General features: G+C 39.5%; 1 protein-coding gene and 1 pseudogene across 3 annotated transcripts in view; one reads left to right on the top strand and one right to left on the bottom strand.

Annotated features, from left to right (window-relative positions):
- Positions 1-23351, bottom strand: part of LOC113902484 (multidrug resistance-associated protein 4-like) — a 327639-nt gene that overhangs the window by 174940 nt on the left and 129348 nt on the right. For all 3 annotated transcript variants that reach the window (XM_027557819.1, XM_027557818.1, XM_027557820.1), the window contains exons 10-12: positions 18605-18706; positions 8731-8820; positions 4629-4820 (exon numbers count right to left, since the gene is read on the bottom strand). In XM_027557819.1, coding sequence (XP_027413620.1) covers positions 4629-4820; positions 8731-8820; positions 18605-18706 — 384 coding nt within the window. The remainder of the gene's footprint in view (positions 1-4628; positions 4821-8730; positions 8821-18604; positions 18707-23351) is intronic.
- On the top strand, positions 20366-22786 carry LOC113902487 (annotated as a pseudogene).

The raw sequence follows: 23351 nt of genomic DNA, 5'->3' as shown, positions 1-23351 counted from the left end.
TTACATAATGTACTATGTACAGAGCACCTACATAAATATAAACTTAAATAATGGAAGTTAATATTCAAATACCTTCTTTCTTACATGTCATATTTTATGGATGTGTTTTACCAAAAACTTACTGAGCTTAAAATTAACAGCTAATTTTTTCAAAATTATTCTAACATTTATAAAGTGCCTGTTATGTCCCTAGCAATCAGGTGCTTTAAAATCTCTCCTGCATTTCATCCTCAAAACAACATTATGAGGTTAATAGTATTATATTCTCTATTTTACAGATGAAGGATCATGCACCTAGTGAACACAGAAACAGACTCAATTCCTGAGCCTCTGACTCCTGGGCCTTGAAGTTGATGTCATCAGTCTGAATTGATCTTGCCACTGTGATTACTTCATTTCTCCCTATTTTATCATATTAATAGAAATGTTTTCAGCTCAATGAACTTAAATGTTTACTTCAATTAAATCTAGTATAATATATCATGTTGTAATTAACATATGTAATACAAGAAAATTTGCTCTTTTTACTGCTCCTGGATTTGGGGGCAGTGGGGTTAGGGAAAACAGTGAGGAGGCATCTTCATTTATATGTATGTATATTTGTAGAGAAAGGGCTATAATAGTAAAAATAGCTACCATTTACTGAAACACTGGCATGTTTGCATTCCACATGCATGGCCTGTAGCCTTTAAAATAATTCCACCTCTCCCTGCATTCAATAAGAAAATAAATTGAGATAAACACCCAGAGTTAACAACTAAGATTGTTTCTCTCCAAAAGCCAAGCCTTTTCTACTACACATACAGTTTATGTAACTATAGGTCAAAATAGTTCTAGAAACCCCTATTATCTATGGAAGTATTATGCTCGCCCACTGATATAGGGATTCAAAAAAAGATAAGCAAAGAATCTCATTAGGTGGTTCCCAGGTGTAAAAACCTTGCTGACTCCTTGCTAATCATAGTCACAGATGACATTTCAGAGCAGTAACAAAACCTCCTGGATACCCTCTGATCCAGAGTCCTTGTTTTACTGCAGATACATCAGAGGTCCAGGAAGGTAACAGGACATGTCCAGAGTGACAGTGAGCAAGTGACAAAGCTAGGGACAAGACTCTGCTCTCTGATCCCTCCCTTCCTGCCAGGGAGGAAATGGACACAAGGGGCCCCAACTCCATAACCCAAACATGCAGAAAACAGGAGAGCAGTCGGTGTTTATAAACACCACATCACATACAGAAGCATCACTGTGCAGCCCGGTCCTGCAGGTCCCCTTCCCACCAGGGTCTGTGCTGCACACATGCCCTAGGCTGGGTGAAGCCCCAGGACACCGCCCACATTACTGGTCCAGTCACCCCATGTGGCTGCAGCAAAGCATCAGCTCCCATGGGAAATACTGAATGACAGCCACTGTCCCAGTACCTGCTCTTCAGAGATGCTCAAGTGTGGGGCAAAAGATAATGCTGAGCTTTACCAGAAAGGCAAGGTCATAAAAGAAACAGCCACACAGTGGCCTGGGTCTTTGGAGCCTGATCTGGACATCAAAAACTCAACTTGATTAAGGTAATTATTAACCTGTTTCTTATGAAATGCCTGAAATCTATTTATTTCCCATCGACTTGCATAAATCACCCAATTTTTTAAATAAGTTGTTCCTTATAAACTTCCTCAATTGAAAGGTAGCATGGCACTGTGGAGTCTAGAGTGCTGCTGAAACAGCTCTGAACCTGAGCTGCCAGTATTGAGGTGAGTCATTTCTTCTCACCAAGCCTCAGTTTTACCAACTATAAAATGAGGTGGTAACATCAAAAACACTGGTAAAAGATTCATAACTCATATTTTTTTTTATGTGTGTACATGTGTGCACGTGTGAGTGATACACAGAAAGCAGATGGGCACATGGACTCAATAAATGAGAGCTATTCTCTCACTAGCTTACATTTGCTTTCCCTCTTATTTTCTTACACAGTATGTATGTCATTTAATAAAAATCTAGTTCATTACTGCTAATGACATCATTTCTGCAAAAGCACAATCATCCATTAACAATAACCCAGGAGAAAGAAATAAGACAGTTAAGCAATTTTGTTTGTCTACATCATCATAAAATGGTACTCACCTGATACAATCTATGAAATTCAAGCCATTGTTCAAGCAAAATTACTATTTCCTCAGAAAGTGGGTCTGGAGCCTTCAACCCCACACCTTTGAAAGTCTGTCCCATCCTTTTTGTTACAGTATAAAAGAAATTAGATGTCCAGACTGCACTGAATAGACCCCAGGGGAAGCCCTTTAACATTGTTATTCACTGATTTTTCTAACCCAAGAGAGTAACATAGTATTTACCAGTATTTAATTTTTTCTTTTTTTTGCCAAATGATATTCTCCTATCAGGTAGGTTTAGTTTTCATTATTCACTAATTTATATCCCAATGTACAGTTAAATTTTTCATCTTGCCATTTCCTGTGAAACTCAGTGCCATTCCTGAAAATGACCTCTGCATAGTAAAAGATGCAGTATTAAAAAGAAATGTTAAAGCATTTGATTTTCTTTAAAGAATAAACTACAAGTCAAAAATGAAGTGGAGACGGAAACCTAGAGACTGAAATGGAGCAAGAAGGCATCAACCAAGTGCAATGGACAGACCTCATACAGAGTCTGATTTCAATAATGGTGAAGAAGATTTCTCAGTGATATGATTAATAACATGTAAACACAGATTAGGAAAAAATAATAGCAAATGAAGCAACTAACAAAGAAGTAATCTCAAAAATATACAAGCAGCTCATGCAGCTCAATACCAGAAAAATAGACAACTCAATAAAAAAATAGGCAAAAGAACTAAACAGACATTTCTCCAAAGAAGACATACAGATGGCTAACAAACACATGAAAAGATGCTCAGCATCACTCATTATCCCAGAAATGCAAATCAAAACCACAGTGAGGTACAATCTCATGCCAGTCAGAATGGCTGCTATCAAAAAGTCTACAAACAATAAATGCTGGAGAGGGTGCAGAGAAAAGGGATCCCTCTTACACTGTTGATGGGAATGCAAACTAGTACAGCCACTATGGAGAACAGTGTGGAGATTCCTTAAAAAACTGGAAATAGAACTGCCATATGACCCAGCAATCCCACTGCTGGGCATACACACCAAGGAAACCAGAATTGAAAGAGACATGTGTACCCCAGTGTTCATCACAGCACTGTTTACAATAGCCAGGACATGGAAGCAACCTGGAGAAGGCAATGGCACCCCACTCCAGTACTCTTGCCTGGAAAATCCCATGGACGGAGGAGCCTGCAAGGCTGCAGTCCATGGGATCGCTGAGGGTCGGACACGACTGAGCGACTTCACTTTCACTTTTCACTTTCATACACTGGAGAAGGAAATGGCAACCCACTCGTGTTCTTGCCTGGAGATCCCAGGGACAGAGGAGCCTGGTGGGCTGCCGTCTATGGGGTCACACAGAGTCAGACACAACTGAAGCGACTTAGCAGTAGCAGTAGCAGTAGCAGGAAGCAACCTAGATTTCCATCAGCAGATGAATAGATAAGAAAGCAGTGGTACATATACACAATGGAATATTACTCAGCCATTAGAAAGAACACATTGGATCAGTTCTAATGAGGTGGATGAAACTTGAGCCTATTGTACAGAGTGAAGTAAGCCAGAAAGAAAAACACCAATACAGTATACTAATACATATATATGGAATTTAGAAATATGGTAATGATAACCCTGTATGCAAGACAGAGAAAGAGACACAGATTTATTGAACAGTCTTTTGGACTCTGTGGGAGAGGGCAAGGGTGGGATGATATGGGAGAATGTCATTGAAACATGTAAAGTATCATATGTGAAACAAATCACCAGTGCAAGTTCGATTTATAATATAGGGTGCTCAGGGCTGATGCACTGGGATGACCCTGAGGGATGGGATGGGGAGGGAGGTAGGAGGGAGGGACACGATGGGAAACACATGTACATCCATGACTGATTCATGTCAATGTATGGCAAAAACACTACAATACTGTAAAATAATTAACCTCCAATTAAAATAAATAAATTAATAAAAAAAACACAGACTAGAAGCTTGATGATATTCAAGAATTTGAGCTATTTTTCAGGTGAAATAATGTGGTGATTTTTTTCCCAAAGGCTATCCTATCTTGTAGAGAAAACTAATGATATGTTTACAGATGAACAAATCTGATGTCTAGGATCTGCTTCAGAATACTCTGGGGTGGGGGTGGGGCTGGTAGGGGGCAGGGGTAGAGATGCAGCAAAATTGGCCACCAGCTGATCTTGGCTAAAGCTGGGGGTGGTACATGAGAGTTCATTATACTACACTATTTCTGTAAATTTTTGTAATCATTCATTAAAGAAAGAAATTAAAAAGTGAATAAAACCTTATACAATTAAACAACCACCCACTACTTTCTAAAGGCATTTCTGTAAGTGCTGCTATCACATTGGCCATTGAAACAGCTGGCTTACATGTGTATATTTACCCAGAAACCCTTCAAAATTTGAAACAAAACTTTAATAAACTCTGTGGTTTAAACCAACACTATCATTATTTGAAATTTAAATATATGCAACTCAAAAGTCATTACTCACCTCTTCCAAAGCACAAGCCTTTATTACTTTTTCATACCGTTCTTCTTCATATTTCTTCCCAAATAAAATGTTACTCCTCACAGTTGCTGAGAACACCCAGGGCTGCTGAGACACATACGCGATCCTCCCATGCACACTGACCTGTCCCTGGCTTGGGGGCAGCTCCCCCAGCACAGCGCTTAACAGTGATGACTGAAACAGATGGCAACAGACACACATAAACAGGCAGCACTAAGGATAGAACAGCACACCCCACCATTGCACTTGATACACTATAGAACCCTTTCATTTAGAACAGGATGAAGTAGATCCGTGGCACATGTGAAAAAAAAAAGAAAAGAAAAGAACCCCATTGGTCCACGTACTACTAATGGTTGATAAGAAACATTAATATAATATTATAACAACCTAACTGCTCAGAATTTCCCCCAAATAAAAAATTTTACTCAGAAAAGACTAGCTAAGAAAGTTAAACATTCTTAACTAGCACAGCAGTGCAGCAGGATGTGTATTTCATGTATCCAATGTTTCGAGTAGTTCTTTCTGCATCCAGGTATCCTTTACTTGACAAACACTTATTATTAAAAAGCTACATGTGAAGAATATATCCAAAGACTATTATTAAAAGAACTGTGAAGTGAGTTGTGTCCAAAGAGCAAAAGACCATCCTAAAGGAAATCATCACTCTCTTGTGTGCACATCTCACATCTAGATTTCCACATTTTGTTGTTTCAAAGTACAGCTCTGGTTCCAATAGGGAAAGGAGTATGTCAAGGCTGTATATTGTCACCCTGCTTATTTAATTTATATACATAGTGCATCATGAGAATTGCTGAACTGGATGAGCCACAAGCTGGAATCAAGATTGCCAGAAATATCAATAACCTCAGATATGCAGATGGCATTACCCTTATGGCACAAAGTGAAGAAGAACTAAAGACCCTCTTAATGAAAGTGAAGAAGGAGAGTGAAAAAGTTGGCTTAAAACTCAACATTCAGAAAACTAAGGTCATGGCATCTGGTCCCATCACTTCATGGCAAATTGATGGGGAAACAGTGGAAACAGTGACGGACTGTTTTGGGGGACTCCCAAATCACTGCAGATGGTGACTGCAGCCATGAAATTAAAAGACGCTTACTCCTTGGAATAAAAGTTATGACAAACTTTGAAAGTTTATTAAAAAGAAGAGACATAACTTTGCCAACCAAGGTCTGTCTAGTCAAAGCTATGGTTTTTCCAGTAGTCATGTATGGATATGAGAGTTGGACTTTAAAGAAATCTGATTACCGAAGAATTGATGCTTTTGAACTGTGGTGCTGGAGAAGACTCTTGAGAGTGTCTTGGACTGCAAGGAGATCCAACCAGTGCATATAAAGGAAATCAGTCCTGAATATTTATTGGAAGGACTGATGCTGAAGCTAAGGCTCCAATACTTTGGCCACCTGATGCAAAGAATTGACTCTTTTGAAAAGACCCTGATACTGGGAAAGATTGAAGGCAGGAGGAGAAGGGGACGACAGAGGATGAGATGGTTGGATGGCATCACCGACTCAATGGACATGAGTTTGAGTGGACTCCAGGAGCTGGTGATGAACAGGGAGGCCTGGCATGCTGCAGTCCGTGAAGTCACAAAGAGTCAGACACAACTGAGCAACTGAACTGAACTGACAGCTGCATATTTACTTCAAATCTTTAACAACACATAGATGTGGTATGTGTATATCCACATCACACTAAGCTGAAATAATCTGCCTGTGTATCGGTTTCACCCAGGACCCTGGTTGCCTCTGGAAGGCAGGGGCATCAGGGTCTTGCTTACGTCCGAATCTTTTGCTCCAGCACATGGCTGCACCTTTACTACACATGTACTCATGGGACCAAGTCGACTCACATGAGGAAATGCTCAGAGCTTCCTGGAAGAGCCTTTGCAACCTCCAGACTTCATGGAGGGGCCATTAGGAAGTCCCCATGTCTCTGTCCCTCCTGACAGCTGTCACATAAATAATTTCCTTTAATGAGATGTCCAAATTCCCAACAAGCTGTTTCCAACCGTAAAACATGAAGCACCAAGAAGGAAAATATAATGTGCATTTACCCAGATCTGTGTGGCCATGAAACCTTGTAAAATAAAAGTTCCATGGAACACACCTAGAGAAATGCTGTTCTAGATACATCTAATTAAAACTGTTTTCCTTATAGCAGCATAAAAAGTCAAAGAAAAGTCCTTCCCCAATAAGAAACCACTGGCAGGACTTCCCTGGTGGTACAGTGGTTAACACTCTGTGTTTCCACTGCATGGTGCATGGTTTTTATCCCTGGTTGGGGAACTAAGATCCCACATACCTCACAGGTGCAGCAAAACAAACAAAAAAACAAAGAAGTAAACCAGAGGCAGACATTCTTGCAATGGATGCTGAAGGAAAGTTCTGTCTTACTGCCAATAAAACTAATAAAGATCTTTCTCAAAGGGAAAAAATAATTGTGTTACTAGCAACAAAAAGTCAGAAGGAGAAATTAAGGAAATAATCCCATTCATCATTATATCAAAAAGAATAAAATGCTTAGGGAAAAAAATTACCTAAGGAGACAAAAGACCAAAATGAAGAAAACTGTAACACACTGATGAAAGAAATCAAAGATGACATGAACAGATACACTGTGTTCTTGGACTGTAGGGATCAATATTGTGAAAATTACTGTACTACCCAAAGCAATATACAGATTCAATGCAATTCCTGTCAAATTACCCATAGCATTTTTCACAGAACTGGAACAAAAATTTTTTACAATTTGTTTGGAAACACAAAAGACCCCAAATAGCCAAAGTAATCTTGAGAAGGAAAAAAAGAAAATAGAGCTGGAAGAATCAAGCTCTCTGACTTCAGACTATACTACAAAGCTATAGTAATCAAGACAGTACAGGGCTGGCACAAAAAAAAAAAAAAAAAGAAAGAAAGAAAAGACATACAGATCAATGGAACAGTTTGGCAAGCCCAGAGATAAACCCATGTACCTATGGAAACCTTATCTTTGACAAAGGAGGCAAGAATATACATTAGATAACACATATCCTCTTCAATAAGTGGTGCTGAGAAAACTGGACAGCTACATGTAAAATAATGAAATTAGAACACTTCCTAACATCATATTGTTCATATTTTAGGAGGGAGACCTGGGTTCAATCCCCTGGAGGAGAGCATGGCAACCCACTCCAGTATTCCTGCTGGAGAATCCCCATGGACAGAGGAGCCTGACAAGCTACAGTCCATGGGGTAGCAAAGAGGTGGACACAACTGAGTGACTAAGCACAGCTCAGCACAAGGAGCTCAACTCAGTGCTCTGTGATGACCTGGAAGGGTGGGATGGGGGAAGGGTGGGAGGGAGGCTCAAGAGGGAGGGGATATATATATATATATATATATATATATATATACACACACACACACACACACATACTTACAGCTGAGTCATGTTGTTGTACAGCAGAAACTAATACAACATTGTGAAGCAATTATGTTCCCATTGAAAAATAAATTAAAAAAAAAGAATGACCATGGATGACTTATTAAAACAATGTAAACTAGGACATTAGAATAGCATTTTTAATGAGCTGAAAGGTATGGACTATAATCATCATGGAGATTTCACAAGTGTGACGATCAACACAAACTTCTCAAGAGGGTAAATCTTTATAGATCCCTCTGTGGAATGACCTTACAATTTGGCTCAGAAGGTCCCTGGGTCTGTCCAGGACTCCTGTGTCCATGAGAAAACTATGCCAGGCCTCTCCATGCTCTTCTCAGTAAGTTTCGTGGCAATCACTGCAATCCTTACCAAATATCTCTTATATGACATTATAAATTATAAGGAATCAATACACATGTGTACATGTAAAACTTTCTGAGAATCAAGATGGATGTGCCAAAACTGAGGCAATGCAGAGATGGGTTTCACTGTAATTATTTTACTATTATTCAATTTCAATAAACTATCCTGTTTGAAAAAAAAAAAAACATTGTACACACAGCTTTGGGCTCAACTCTGAGAATTTAATAGGGACTGTAGTGTTGCATCAAGCTGCTGAAAGGCACCACAACTTACCTTTCCTGCGCCCACAGGTCCAACCACAGCTAACAGTTCACCAGGTCTGACAGTAAAGGAAAGGCCTTGTAGGGTTGGGGTTCTTAATTCCTGCAAATTAAAGTTTATAAAAACATATCCATTTCAATAAAGTATGCCAAATGCTACAGAAAATGGAGAAAATAATATAATATACATTGATATGCAAATTAACCCACATTTTTCTCCAGCCTATTTTAAGATATCCTGTCCTGGAGGCCTTTTCATCCAATCATATCTCTTCGGGAGTTTCAAGCAGCTTTAGTTGCCTTTAGACACCCACAGATTTTAAGTAGGTGAAATGACAAGGCACCCGCATGAAGTGAAAACTTCATGATGCATATTAACTTATTAAAATAATATACTTTATAGAGTATCCAGTATGTGAAGTTTTATAATCATTTATAAGGTTTCATTATGACCCTTGGCTTTAATTAACTATATCTCATTAATCTCCACAAGGGAGCTACACAGGTATATGGCAGACCTGGCTCTTTAAATAATTTGTATCTCCACTAATCTCTCCATTTTCACTTGATAAAGAAAGAATCTCAGTAATGCTCAGCCAGCAAAGGAGCACTTTATATAAAGAAGTCTTTCTCAATATGGGTTGGCCAAAAAGTCTGTTCAGTTTTTTCTGTAAGACAGCTCTAGTAGCACTAAGTTGTCTTTAACTTTAGTCAAAACAATGTCGTTAAGATTGTATTATGACAGCTGTCATATCAGCATGCATTTTAAAAAAACTTTTTAAAATTGGTGAATTTTTGTGTAGCCATTTTAATATTAAAATTAAAAAGCAACAGTTTTGTTTTTGTTTTTGTTTTATTTCTACATATAGATTTATTTTATTTTTGTTTTTGTTTTTTAATTTTATTTTATTTTTAAACTTTACATAATTGTATTAGTTTTGCCAAATATCAAAATGAATCCGCCACAGGTATACACGTGTGGCACATTATGTTTTACTATTTCTTTTTCTTTTTTTGCTTTACTATTTAAAGAGAGGTAAAAATGCAACTGAAATGCAGAAAAAGATTTGTGCAGTGTATGGAGAATGTGCTGTGACTGATCAAATGTGTCAAAAGTGGTTTGCAAAATTTTGTGCTGGATATTTCTTGTTGGACAATGCTCTGCTGTTAGGTATGCCAGTTGAAGTTGAAAGAGATTCCATCAAGACATCGAGAACAAACAATGCTATACCATGCAGGAGACAGCTGACATACTCAAAATATTCAAATATTTCATGCAAAGTATTGAATGGAAATCATTTGCACCAGCTTGGTTATGTTAATCACCTTGATATTTGAGTTTCACAGAAGTTAAGCAAAAAACCCTTCTTGACCATATTTCTGCACACAGTTCTCCACTTAAACGTAACAGAAACATTCCATTTTTAAAACAAATTGTGACAGGTGATGAAAAACGGATACTGTACAATACTGTGGAACAGAATAGATTATGGGCAAATGAAATGCACCAGCACCAACCACAATCAAAAGCCAGTCCTCATCCAAAGAAGGTGATGTGTGTATGGTGGCATTGCAATGGAATCCTCTATAATGAGCTCCTTCAGGAAAACCAAATGATTAATTCCAATAAATACTGCTCCCATTAGACCAACCAAAAGCAGCTCTCTATGAAAAGCATCCAGAAAGTCAACAGAAAACGCATTATCTCCCATCAGGATAGCACAAGACTGCATGTTTCTTTGATGACCAGGCAACAAAACTGTTACAGACTGGCTGGGAAGTTCTGACTGATCCCCCGTATTCACCAGACATTGTACTTTTGGACTTCCATTTATTTCAGTCTTTACAAAATCCACTTAATGGAAAAAATTCAATTTCCTGGAAAACTGTAAAAGGTATCTGGAAAAGTTATTTGCTCAAAAAATCAAAAAATTTTGAAAAGATGGAATTATGCAATTCCCTGGAAAATGGCAGAAGGTAGTGGAACAAAACGGTGAGTATGTTTTTCAATGAAGTTCTTGGTGAGAATCAACCAGAGCAACAAGAACTCTGAGAGAGGGTTTCAGGAAAAGTTATATTAAGAAGACTACCCATGCCCTTTGGCCACATGGAAAATAGTACTGACAAGCAGCTGAATAAGGAAAGAATTATTGATGGATTTATATACGTAAACTACTCAAATGAAAAATGGATAAATTTCAGAAGGGTAGGAGGAACTGTCATGAAAAAAAAATGTGATGACTACACACTACTTTTCCTAGCAGTTAATGATATTTACATGGTCATCAGTTCAGTTCAGTTCAGTTCAGTTCAGTTGTGTCCAACTCTTTGCGACCCCATGAATCACAGCACGCCAGGCCTCCCTGTCCATCACCAAATCCCGGACTTTATTCAAACTCATGTCCATCAAGTCGGTGATGCCATCCAACCATTTCATCCTCTATCGTCCCCTTCTCCTCCTGCCCCCAATCCCTCCCAGCATTAGAGTCTTTTCCAATGAGTCAACTCTTCCCATGAGGTGGCTAAAGTACTGGAGTTTTAGCTTCAGCATCAGTCCTTTCAGTGAACACCCAGGACTGATCTCCTTTAGGATGGACTGGTTGGATCTCTTTGCAGCACAAGGGACTCTCAAGAGTCTTCTCCAACACCACAGTTCAAAAGCATCAATTCTTCAGTACTCAGCTTTCTTCACAGTCCAACTCTCACATCCATACATGACCACTGGAAAAACCATAGCCTTGACTAGACAGACTTTTGTTGGCAAAGTAATGTCTCTGCTTTTGAATATGCTATCTAGGTTGGTCATAACTTTTCTTCCAAGGAGTAAGTGTCTTTTAATTTCATGGCTGCAGTCACCATCTGCAGTGATTTTGGAGCCCCCAAAAATAAAGTCAGCCACTGTTTCCACTGTTTCCCCATCTATTTCCCATGAAGTGATGGGACCAGATGCCATGATCTTCGTTTTCTGAATGTTGAGTTTTAAGCCAACTTTTTCACTCTCCTCTTTCACCTTCATCAAGAGGCTTTTTAGTTCCTCTTCATTTTCTGCCATAAGGGTGGTGTCATCTGCATGTCTGAGGTTATTGATATTTCTCCTGGCAATCTTGATTCCAGCTTGTGCTTCTTCCAGCCCAGTGTTTCTCATGATGTACTCTGCATAGAAGTTAAATAAGCAGGGTGACAATATACAGCCTTGACATACTCCTTTTCCTATTTGGAACCAGTCTGTTGTTCCATGTGCAGTTCTAACTGTTGCTTCCTGACCTGCATACAGGTTTCTCAAGAGGCAGGTCAGGTGGTCTGGTATTCCCATCTCTTTCAGAATTTTCCACAGTTTATTGTGATCCACACAGTCAAAGGCTTTGGCATAGTCAAAAAGCAGAAATAGATGTTTTTTCTGGAACTCTCTTGCTTTTCCCATGATCCAGTGGATGCTGGCAATTTTATCTCTGGTTTCTCTGCCTTTTCTAAACCAGCTTGAACATCTGGAAGTTCATGGTTCACATATTGCTGAAGCCTGGCTTGGAGAGTTTTGAGCATTGCTTTACTAGTGTGTGAGATGAGTGCAATTGTGTGGAAGTTTGAGCATTCTTTGGCAAATAGCAAATAAAAAATTACCCCAAAATTGTGAAAAATTAAAAATTTCTTAGTGAAAATTAAAACTATGTCTTTTATTTTTACTTAAAACCAAAGAAACTTTTTAGCCAACCATAAAAAAAAAAAAAAAAAACTCCTGTAAAAGGCAATCCAGGCTCTAATCTCACTAGAGCTCTAACTTAACACCAAAACCAACAAAAACAAAAAAGGGAATAGATGTAAAGTATTACATCATGGGTTACAGTGATTGCCGTAAATTTTACACCTATTACATGCATTACCTGCCCTGGCTAAACAGGGATAACAAAGTACTTCTGTTAAAAAAAAGAAAAAAAAAACAAAACAGATGTGCTATTGCATGTACAATCCAACATGAGAGCAAATGACAGAGTACTCATCATGCCATTCACAAGTTGTATTTCTGAGTAATCTGTAAGTTCTAAGGTAAAGAGATTTAAGGGTGTGTGTGTATACATTTACATATACTAAGTATTAAGAAAACTTCTCAATAACTGTTAGTTTTTTTCTTTTTCTTAAGAAAGTGATCACATGTGATTAGCAAAATGCCTGAAAGACTAAAGGAACAGGATCTAGATTAAAAGTTTGGAAAATCTTCTAAGTGAAAAATTCCTCTGGAAATAACTGAACTGATTATGGAACAGTCACTTGCTAAAACAACATTTACTTTTAATCATCAAATTATGCCAGATTTTATAGGTATTATGAAAAGTATCAAGAATAGAGTTTACTCCTTGGAAGAAAAGCTATGAAAAACCTACACAGCATATTAAAAAGGAGAGACGTTACTTTGTCAACAAAGATGCATATCGTCAAAGCTATGGTTTCTCCAGTAGTCATGTATGGATGTGAAAGTTGAACTATAAAGAAAGCTGAGCACCAAAGAATTGATGCTTTTGAACTGTGGTGTTGGAGAAGACTCTTGAGAGTCCCTTGGCCTATAAGGAGATCCAACCAGACTAAGGAAGTCAGTCCTGAATATTCATTGGAAGGACTGATGCTGAAGCTGAAGCTCTAATACTTTGACCTCCTGATGGGAAGAACTGACTCATTGGAAAAGACCCTGATGCTGGGAAAGAAGGAAGGCAGGAGGAGAAGGGGACGACAGAGAATGAGATGGTTGGATGGCATCACCGACTCAATGGACATGAGTTTGAGTAAGCTCTGAGAGTTAGTGATGGACAGGGAGGCCTGGCATGCTGCAGTCCATAGGGTCACAAAGAGTCCGACACGACTGAGCCACTGAACCGAACTGATAAAGAAGAAACTAAATTTTAATACATGAGAAACATTTTTAAGCTTATCCACTCCTTTCTTCTTGCCTGACACTTAGGGTTCCTATTTTACTACTTTTCACTTGGTTAAGACTACAAAATACAAACATCAGATTCCTGTCTGCAGATTTCAAAGTCTATCAAGGCCACACACTGAGTTCCCTCCCAGTTTAGGCTTCAGGATCAAGCACTGCTTTGCCACAACCAGAAGGGGGCAGCACTCGACAGCCCATGGGTCCTGGGTATGTTCCCTCTTGGTTATTCAGGCTCAGGGGACCACTGACTCAACAAAGATCATCAGCTGAGTCCCCAGTCTGTGTGAGAACAGTTTGAAACCCCTGCCCTGTGGAGATTTGGAGATACCCCAAATATACTTTAAAGATTAGAGACTGAGATCAATTCCCATCTTTTCATGAATGAGACTTGTATCCATGAGACCATCTCCAACCTGTCCACCTGGCTGTCCAGTGGAGCCAGTTAGAGTTCATGTCTATCTCCTGCCTCCCAACACAGCAGAGGCTTCATTAAGACTTAGTTTCTCTTCAAAACTTCCAATGTCTTTGCCTTTCTCCCTCCCAAGGGCCCTCTCACCCATGACCTAACTTGACAGCCCCTAACTACTAATGAAAGGCAATGCCAAAGAATGCTCAAACTACCGCACAATTGCACTCCTCTCACATGCTAGTAAAGTAATGCTCAAAATTCTCCAAGCCAGGCTTCAGCAATATGTGAACCATGAACTTCCAGATGTTTAAGCTGGTTTTAGAAAAGGCAGAGGAACCAGAGATCAAATTGCCAACATCCGCTGGATCATCAAAAAAGCAAGAGGATTCCAGAAAAACATCTATTTCTGCTTTTTGACTATGCCAAAGCCTTTGACTGTGTGGATCACAATAAACTGTGGAAAATTCTGAAAGAGATGGGAATACCAGACCACCTGACCTGCCTCTTGAGAAACCTGTATGCAGGTCAGGAAGCAACAGTTAGAACTGCACATGGAACAACAGACTGGTTCCAAATAGGAAAAGGAGTATGTCAAGGCTGTATATTGTCACCCTGCTTATTTAACTTCTATGCAGAGTACATCATGAGAAACGCTGGGCTGGAAGAAGCACAAGCTGGAATCAAGATTGCCAGGAGAAATATCAATAACCTCAGATATGCAGATGACACCACCCTTATGGCAGAAAGTGAAGAGGAACTAAAAAGCCTCTTGATGAAAGTGAAAGAGGAGAGTGAAAAAGTTGGCTTAAAACTCAACATTCAGAAAACGAAGATCATGGCATCTGGTCCCATCACTTCATGGGAAATAGATGGGGAAACAGTGGAAACAGTGGCTGACTTTATTTTTGGGGGCTCCAAAATCACTGCAGATGGTGACTGCAGCCATGAAATTAAAAGCCACTTACCCCTTGGAAGAAAAGTTATGACCAACCTTGATAGAATATTGAAAAGCAGAGACATTACTTTGCCAACAAAAGTCCGTCTAGTCAAGGCTGTGGTTTTTCCAGTGGTCATGTATGGATGTGAGAGTTGGACTGTGAAGAAAGCTGAGTACTGAAGAATTGATGCTTTTGAACTGTGGTGTTGGAGAAGACTCTTGAGAGTCCCTTGGACTGCAAGGAGATCCAACCAGTCCATTCTGAAGGAGATCAGCCCTGGGATTTCTTTGGAAAGAATGATGCTAAAGCTGAAACTCCAGTACTTTGGCCACCTCATGGGAAGAGTTGACTCATTGGAAAAGACTTTGATGCTGGGAGGGATTGGGGGCAGGAGGAGAAGAGGACGACAGAGGATGAGATGGCTGGATGGCATCACTGACTCGATGGATGTGAGTCTGAGTGAACTCCGGGAGTTGATGATGGACAGGGAGGCCTGGCATGCTGTGATTCATGGGGTCGCAAAAGTTGGACACGACTGAGCGACTGCACTGAACTAAACTACTAATGACTCTGCCAAGGTGCACAATCTTTCTATAGGCAAGTCCAGGACAACACAATAGAGTGTTCTGTACAATTATGCAAGTTGTACAGAAGTCTAAGAACATGTTCTTGGAAGTTCTTGAAAGAAGAACAAAACATCTTAGTTTATAATGTTGCATAGTTTGATATAAGAGAAATTTGGTAATTTGTCATATGGTAGCTGGGAAGGTAAAGAATCCACCTGCAATGCAGGAGACCTGGGTTTGATCCCTGGGTTGGGAAGATACCCTGGAGAAGGGCATGGAAACCCACTGCAGTATTCTTGCCTGGAGAATCCCCACAGACAGAGGAGCCTGGTGGGCAACAGTCCATGGGGTCACAAAGAGACACGACTTAGCGACTGAAAAACAACATACAAAGTATGTGTCAACATTCACATAAATTTAACATCATAATGGAATTTTAGTGGTACTTTCCATAAATGCTTCAAGTGGATTATGACAAAAAATACCAAGCAGGGGGCAAATCTACTCTATTAAGGTAGGGTAGGTCAGCCACCTTATATGAGTTCCCATGTGCAAAAGGTATAGGGATGTTGTTGTATATAGTTTTCTATATATTTATATAGAACATACTACTGTCTTACTGGTGGAGATGAAAGGTGCTGAGTCAGAAGTAGGTGAACACAATGCAGGTGGCACAACAGAGTCACTGGGATGAAAGACAGGAGGAGTCTACAGAGTCTGGACATTTGCTCTGTGTCCCCACTCTGACAGCAGCCAGGCTCCCAGACTCTGATCTGGAGGGTAGACCCTCTGGTAGAGGTGTCTCCTCCCTGAGTCCTTCCTGTCCTGGGTTGGGAGCAGCTTCCTGCCTTTGCTAATCGCTGAGCTGCCTCATCCACCACTGCTTTGCCTTTTTTGTTCTTTCATCTCCTATGTAACTAATTTCCTGCATGGAATCCCCTCGCCCCTGCTGTAGGTTCTCCTGATTAATCCACACTGATACAGGAGGATATGCACAAAGAACTATAAAGCTGGAGGCAGGAGGAGACTTTCAGTTGTCTGTAATGGGGCTGCACTGGGAGTGCAAACTTGAGACCTTTTGGAGAGTGGTCCCTATTGTTTTTCCTATTTGCTAAATTTCAGAAATAAACCAAGTGCTGGGAAAATCTTTGTGATTTCACCAGTTCTCCCTGTCAGCTTGTCACACAGTATAACTCTTCAACTTGGAATCACTGGTACTCACTATGCCCACCTGCTCTCTCCTCCTGCCCCTGGCCGCCACAGAAGTAGCCAGAACCATCCAGAAGCTTAGCATAGAGGATCCCCACCCTACCCCAGCAAAGATGCAAACACTCACACTATGTAATAAGATACTTGATAACATTAAGGCAAAAAAGCATACACTGATTGCATCCAAAGTCTCTGGTCTCTAACAACTGATTGTGTATTTGTTAGTTAACCCTTTCTATACTGCAGCATTTTGTCTCTCCAATTCTACAAATTCTAATATTATAAATGCATTTACTTCAAGTTCAAAATATGATAACCCTTTGAAAGTTCTCTTGAAAGTGAGATAAATAATAATGTGTCAAATGCCTCAGGCTGACTTTATTTTTAGTGTTAGCAAGTGTTAGTTTCTCAGTCGTGTCTGACTCTTTGTGATCCCATGGATTGTAGCCAACTAGGTTCCTCTGTCCATGAAATTCTCCAACCAAGCATACCACAGTGGTTTGCCATTTCTTTCTCTGGAGTTCCTGTAGGGGAAATTAGAATTGGATGCCTCAAGTCCAAGGGACCGTCCCCCCCCCACCCACCCACCCACCCCGGGCATGTTCATTACCAGAGCATTCCTCTCCTTTGTAAAGACAGGAATTTTTTTCTTTACAAAGAAGTGCTTTGTAAAGCACTTCTGACTGTCAGATTGTTTAATTGTGAGCCATACAGAGGCCATTGCTCTTTTGATCTTAACATATCTAATATGCACCCCAAATATCTTTCCTTCAGGACAGATGAAATATTTCCCATTTTTGCAAAACACAAAACACCAAAACACAAAAGATGCAGACAATTTCCAACAAAAATGGTACAAGACAGATTCCAGCATCAATGCATACAGATGAACCGGCCACCAACAGGGTAAATACATTTACCCTATAAAACAAATTAACTAATTCTATCTAGGTTACCCACTCCCACAAGAACTAGCTCCCAAATGAACCGGTTCCAACTGAGCCAGTTCCCAAATCAGGTAAATAAATGTACCCTACATATGAGCTATGGTGGGCTTGCCCCATGAGAACTAGTTCCCAATGAACTGGTTCAGGGTAGAGTCCAACAACACCTCCCCTCTGTAAACAGGTACCCAACCAAATTAGCTTGTCCTGTAAAGGAAAAGCCCAGATTGAGGGGAAAAAATGTCCCTGGTGTGCACACTGGAGCAACTTACCCTTCAAAATCAAGCCTGTCAGCTCTTAACACAAAACGACACTCAAAACAAGTGAACCAGTTGAATCAGCTATCAAATTGGGTAGACTTACCCTATAACTGAAATCAAGTCTGTTGACTCTAGAAGTTTGTCAGTTCCTTGTCTCAATTGTCAAGCTGAGGGAAGCCAGTACCCATTCAGGGAATCTTGAAGGAAAGAACCTCAGGACAAATGATCCCAGCAGCTGCTAGGGTCTTGCTCCAATATTCCCTGATTGGTGTCGGCTAGCCACAAGCAGCAAGGCTGCTGGCTGGCTAAGCCAAATTGTTACCGAGTCCAAACTCGCTCTGCTCACCGCATGACAGGTAATGAATCTGAGAGACAAGGTTTTGAGGCAAGGAAAAGACCTTAATTGGGGAGCTGGTAGACCAGGAAGACTGCAGGCTAATGCTGCAAAACAACCATCTTTATTTTTAATCTCTGTTAATTGCAAACCTCATTCCTGATTCAGACTTTTTATAACATACTTCCATTGTAAATGGGCAAGTCACATTTTGTATCATGTGTAAAACCTCAAAATCCTCCAATAAATCTATGTCACAGTTGTCCTTTAGCAGTCACAATCATGAAATTAAGGATTTGTTACCTTATCCCAAAAACCAGTGAAATCTTGCACATTCACAACTCTTTTACCATCTGATGGCAGCTGATGATCACACTGTGGTAGCTCATCAAGTAACAGAAAGTTCTACAGAAAAAGAAAATACACAGATTGTTTAAACTATAGGAACAAAGCACAAGCAAAATAATTGCTTCCATGAAATTTGCAATATATTTTAAAACTGTATTTCATTATGTTAGGTCACTGAAGTGAAGTAAAGTCACTTAGTCGTGTCCGACTCTTTGCAACCCCATAGACTGTAGCCTACCAGGCTTCTCTGTCCATGAGATTTTCCAGTCAATAGTACTGGAGTGGACTGCCATTTCCTTCTCCAGGGGATCTTCCCAACCCAGGGCTTAAACCCAGGTTTCCCACATTCTAGACAGATGCTTTACCGTCTGAGCCACCAGGTAAGTCCAATGTTAGGTCATTAGAAATACTAAATAATATGTAGTATAAAGTATTATAGCATATAATATAGTACATACAGTATACACATATAGCTTATAGTGTGTATATATGTACACACACACACACACACACAAATTTCAGGCCAAGGAACTACCTTTGTAACTTTCTTAACAAGTATACTGGCTCCCCTTTAAAGAACAAATATGTCTCCAAATTTGAACACATCAAGAACTGGGACATTTTTATTATGTCATTAATAATACAAACAGGTTTTGACATAAAATGATTTCATAAATATTTACTGAATCCCACCAGGTTCCAAGCACCATGCAACACTGCTGGGAACACAGAGTAGAAGGTCATTCCCAGGCCTTTAGCAGTTGGGTGGCAAAGGACAGGCTGGGAACATAAGACCTATGGAAAAAACTCCGAATGAAAGCCTTACTCTACTTTCCTCCTCCTGTGTATCAAATCCCTATCACTGGTTGTCAATAACTATCATTAAAATCATCATTCTTAAAAGATAATGCTATTAAGTCTCTATCTCTTTCTTACTTTTCACAAGCATCTTTTCACAAATACTTGTCTCTGCTCCTGAGTCAAAGTCCTCTCCTCCTCAACAGAATGATCACATCTTCCACTTCTTGCTATTTTCCACACAATTATTAATAGGAACTATTCAATGCAATTTAGCTGAATAAAATAAAGTCTTGAAAATCATTAGAAATCTAATATAATCATATACAGGAAATTCCCTCTTACCCTTTAAATGCTAAAAATAATCCAATGAGAAAACACACAGTGAGAAAGAAATTGAACAACAGAGACCACTCCCACCCCCACCCTCAAGTACTATGAACATGTGGTAGAGACTACTGGCTGTCCTCAAAACCTGCTCTCTTTCTTCTGTGCTAACAAAACCTTGGGTTTTAGCTGCACATGGCAACCTGGAAAGAAGCCCTCTCTCTCCAGCCTCCTGAATAAATAGGAGCAGCCACGTGACTAAATCCTGGAAGGTGACAACAACCAGGATCTTTCTCCACCCCATGGCCTGGGCCTTGGAGGCTGCCAGCATGGTCAAGATCAATGCATTTGACATCATGGAGGATCATACTAGCCATGGAGCTTGTTACAGGTTAAATTATATCCCTCTCCCAAATGATACACTGAAGTCCTATCTAGGAACTCCAGTTACATCAAAACGTGACTGTATTTGGAATTAGGGTCTGATTAAGATGCAATTATACTAGAGTCGGGTTGGCCCTAAATCCAATATGACTGATGCCTTTATAAGGAGACAAACACAGTCAAAAAACAGCCACCTAAAGAAAACGGAAACTGGAGTGGTGGCAGTTAAAAACCAAGGAACCCAAGGTTTGCCTGCAACCACCAAAATCTAGAAGAGGCAAAGAAAAATTCTCCCTGTGACCAGAATTTAGAGGGATCAGTAAGCCTGCTGACACCTTGATTTCAGACTTCCAACCTCCACAACTGGGAAACAATAAATTTCTATTGTTTTAACCACCTGGTTTGTAGTACTTGGTTATGGCAGTCCCAGAAAACAGATACAAAGCCTTATAAGGTTTCTTGCATGAGTGAAAAACAAACTATATTTCTGTGAAAAGTAGTTTTACCATGCATAATTCTAGGACCTATAGGCACAGAATCTTAACCAACACAGGGGGCAACTGAAACAAATATGTGATGATGTTCGAAAAAGAAAATGGACGTGAATAGTAACCTACTACCCTAAACCTCATAAATAGCCTTCAAGTCCTTGACACCCTTATTTATTGTGCCATAAAGCTACAAATTTGATAACCACCTTCTACTTCAAAAGTACAACTGTTCCTCTTCCTCCTTTGTCACCAGGCCCTGGTGGTGGCAGGCAGGGCACAAGGACCATGTTGGGTTGGACCCTCCAAGAAGTTTCTGTGGCACTAGAACAAGGCCAAGTTACTCCAACTGAGCTCTGTCAAGGATAGCTCTCCTTTATCAAGAAGACCAAGTTACTATATCAGAAGAGGTGGTCTTAAAGCAAGTTGAAGAATCAGAGGAAAGATATAAGGTCACTCACTGTGGAATTTAGATGAAATTCCTATTGCAGTAAAAGACAACTTTAGCACATCTGGCATTGAGACAACATGTGCATCAAACATACTGAAAAGTTAAGTATCACCTTAAATTCCACAGAGGTTGTTGGATCAGGAAGCTCTGTTAATGGTAAAAACAAACTTACATGAGTCTGCTAGGGGATACAGAAGCACAGATGGAATTTTTGGACCATTTATAAACCCATGGAGTTATTCAAACAATATAGAGAAAAGAGGAAGCAGAAGTCTCATGGTGAAAATAAGGATTCAAATTGGCTTATAACTGGAGGAAGCTCAGGAGGGAGTGCAGTGGCTGTGTCAGCATTCACTTGCTTCATTGCTTTAGGACCGGATTCCAGAGGATCAACCAGCAATCCAGCTGCCCCCTATGAGGTTGTTGGTTTAAAATCCAGCTATGACTTAGTTTCTTGTCATGGCCTCACTCCCCCTGGTGAATTCAATGATGTGCCCAGAATCTTAACTAGATATGTGGATGATGCACCAATGTGTTGAGTATACTAGCTGGGCATGATCTCTAAGATTCTACCACAATTCAAGATCCTGTTAAAACCATTTATGCTTCCAAGTTTAACAGGTGAGAGCAAATGATGTATAGGAATTCCAAAGGAATGTCTTATACCAGAATTGTCAAGTGAAGTACAATCTTTTTGGTCCAAAGCTGCTAATCTCTTTGAGTCTGAAGGGGCCAAAGTAATTGAAGTGTCCCTGCCCCAACCAGTTATTCATTTGTCTGCTACCATGTACTGTGTACATCAGAAGTGGCATCAAATATGGCAAGATTTGATAGGTTAGAATATGGTCACTGATTTGACATTGATGTGTCTACTGAAGCCATGTATGCTGCAACTAAACAAGAAGGGTTCAATGATATGGTGTGGGGAATAATCCTCTCAGGAAACTTTCTTATTAAAAGAAAATTATGAGAACTATTTTATCAAAGCAGAGAAAGTGAGATGACTCATTACTAATGATTTTGTGAATGTTTTTAACTCTGGAGTAGATGTTTTGCTAACTCCCACTGCCTTGAGTGAGGCAGTGCCATACGCAAAGTGCATCAAAGAAGACAACAGAATATGAATTGCCCAGGGTGATATTTTTACACAGACTGTAATATGGCAGAATTGCCCATGGTGATATTTTTACACAGACTGTAATATGGCAGAACTGCCAGTGGTGAGTGTCCCTACGGCCCTGTCAAGCCAAGGATTGTCAATAGGACTGCAGTTTAATGGTTGTGCATTGTGTGACCAGCTGCTTTTTTACAGTTTGCAAATGGTTTGAAAAACAAGTACGGTTTCCTGTTACTCAGCTTATCAAACTAATGGATGATTGTTCATCAAACTGTGAAAATTAAATGTTATCTCTGCTTCTCTAAAATAGTAGTAGTAACTATACCATGCAAATTATTATGACTTTTAAAGCTTTTATATTCTAGACAATTCAAGTGATCTTGTAATTTGGTTCATTGTCAGTACATTCATTCCTTGAAATCACTTATTAAAATTCTTGTGATATAATTATAAAAAATCTGTCAGGATTTATTAAACATTCACTAAGTATAAACAAAGTATAGGATTTCTATTATAATACAATATACCTGTTCCTGAAAAATGATGCATTCTGCAAAAATGATCATTAAAAACAACACCGACTACAGTACAAGTAAGCTTAGGGTAAATCTTTCAAAACTTCTACGTCTTTGCAACCAAAGCACTAACAAAATCACTGGTACCTTTATTTTTGACAAAGGAGGCAAGGACATACAATGGGGCAAAGATGGTTTACTCAATAAGTGCTGCTGGGGAAACTGGATAGTTACATGAAAAAGAGTGAAATTAAAATACTTCCTAACACCATACACAAAGATAAACTCAAAATGGATTAAAGATCTAAATATAAGACCATAAACTATGGAATCTTAGAGGAAAACATAGGCAGAACACTATGATATAAATCACAGCAAGATCCTCTATGACCCACCTCCTACAGTAAAGGAAATAAAAAAAATTAACAATGGGACCTAAGTAAATTTAAAAGCTTTTGCACAGTAAAGGAAACTGCAAACAAGGTGAAAAGACAACCCTCAGAATGGGAAAAAATAATAGCAAATGAAACAACTGACAAGGGTTAATTTCAAAAATATACAAGCAGCTTATATAAATCAATAACAGAAAAACAAATAACCCAATCAAAAAGTGGGCAAAAGC

This window comes from Bos indicus x Bos taurus, chromosome 12, assembly GCF_003369695.1.
Source record: "Bos indicus x Bos taurus breed Angus x Brahman F1 hybrid chromosome 12, Bos_hybrid_MaternalHap_v2.0, whole genome shotgun sequence".
NCBI lineage: Eukaryota > Metazoa > Chordata > Mammalia > Artiodactyla > Bovidae > Bos > Bos indicus x Bos taurus.
The sequence above is the reverse complement of the archived record's forward strand: the minus strand, read 5'-3'. Positions and strand labels throughout refer to the sequence as shown.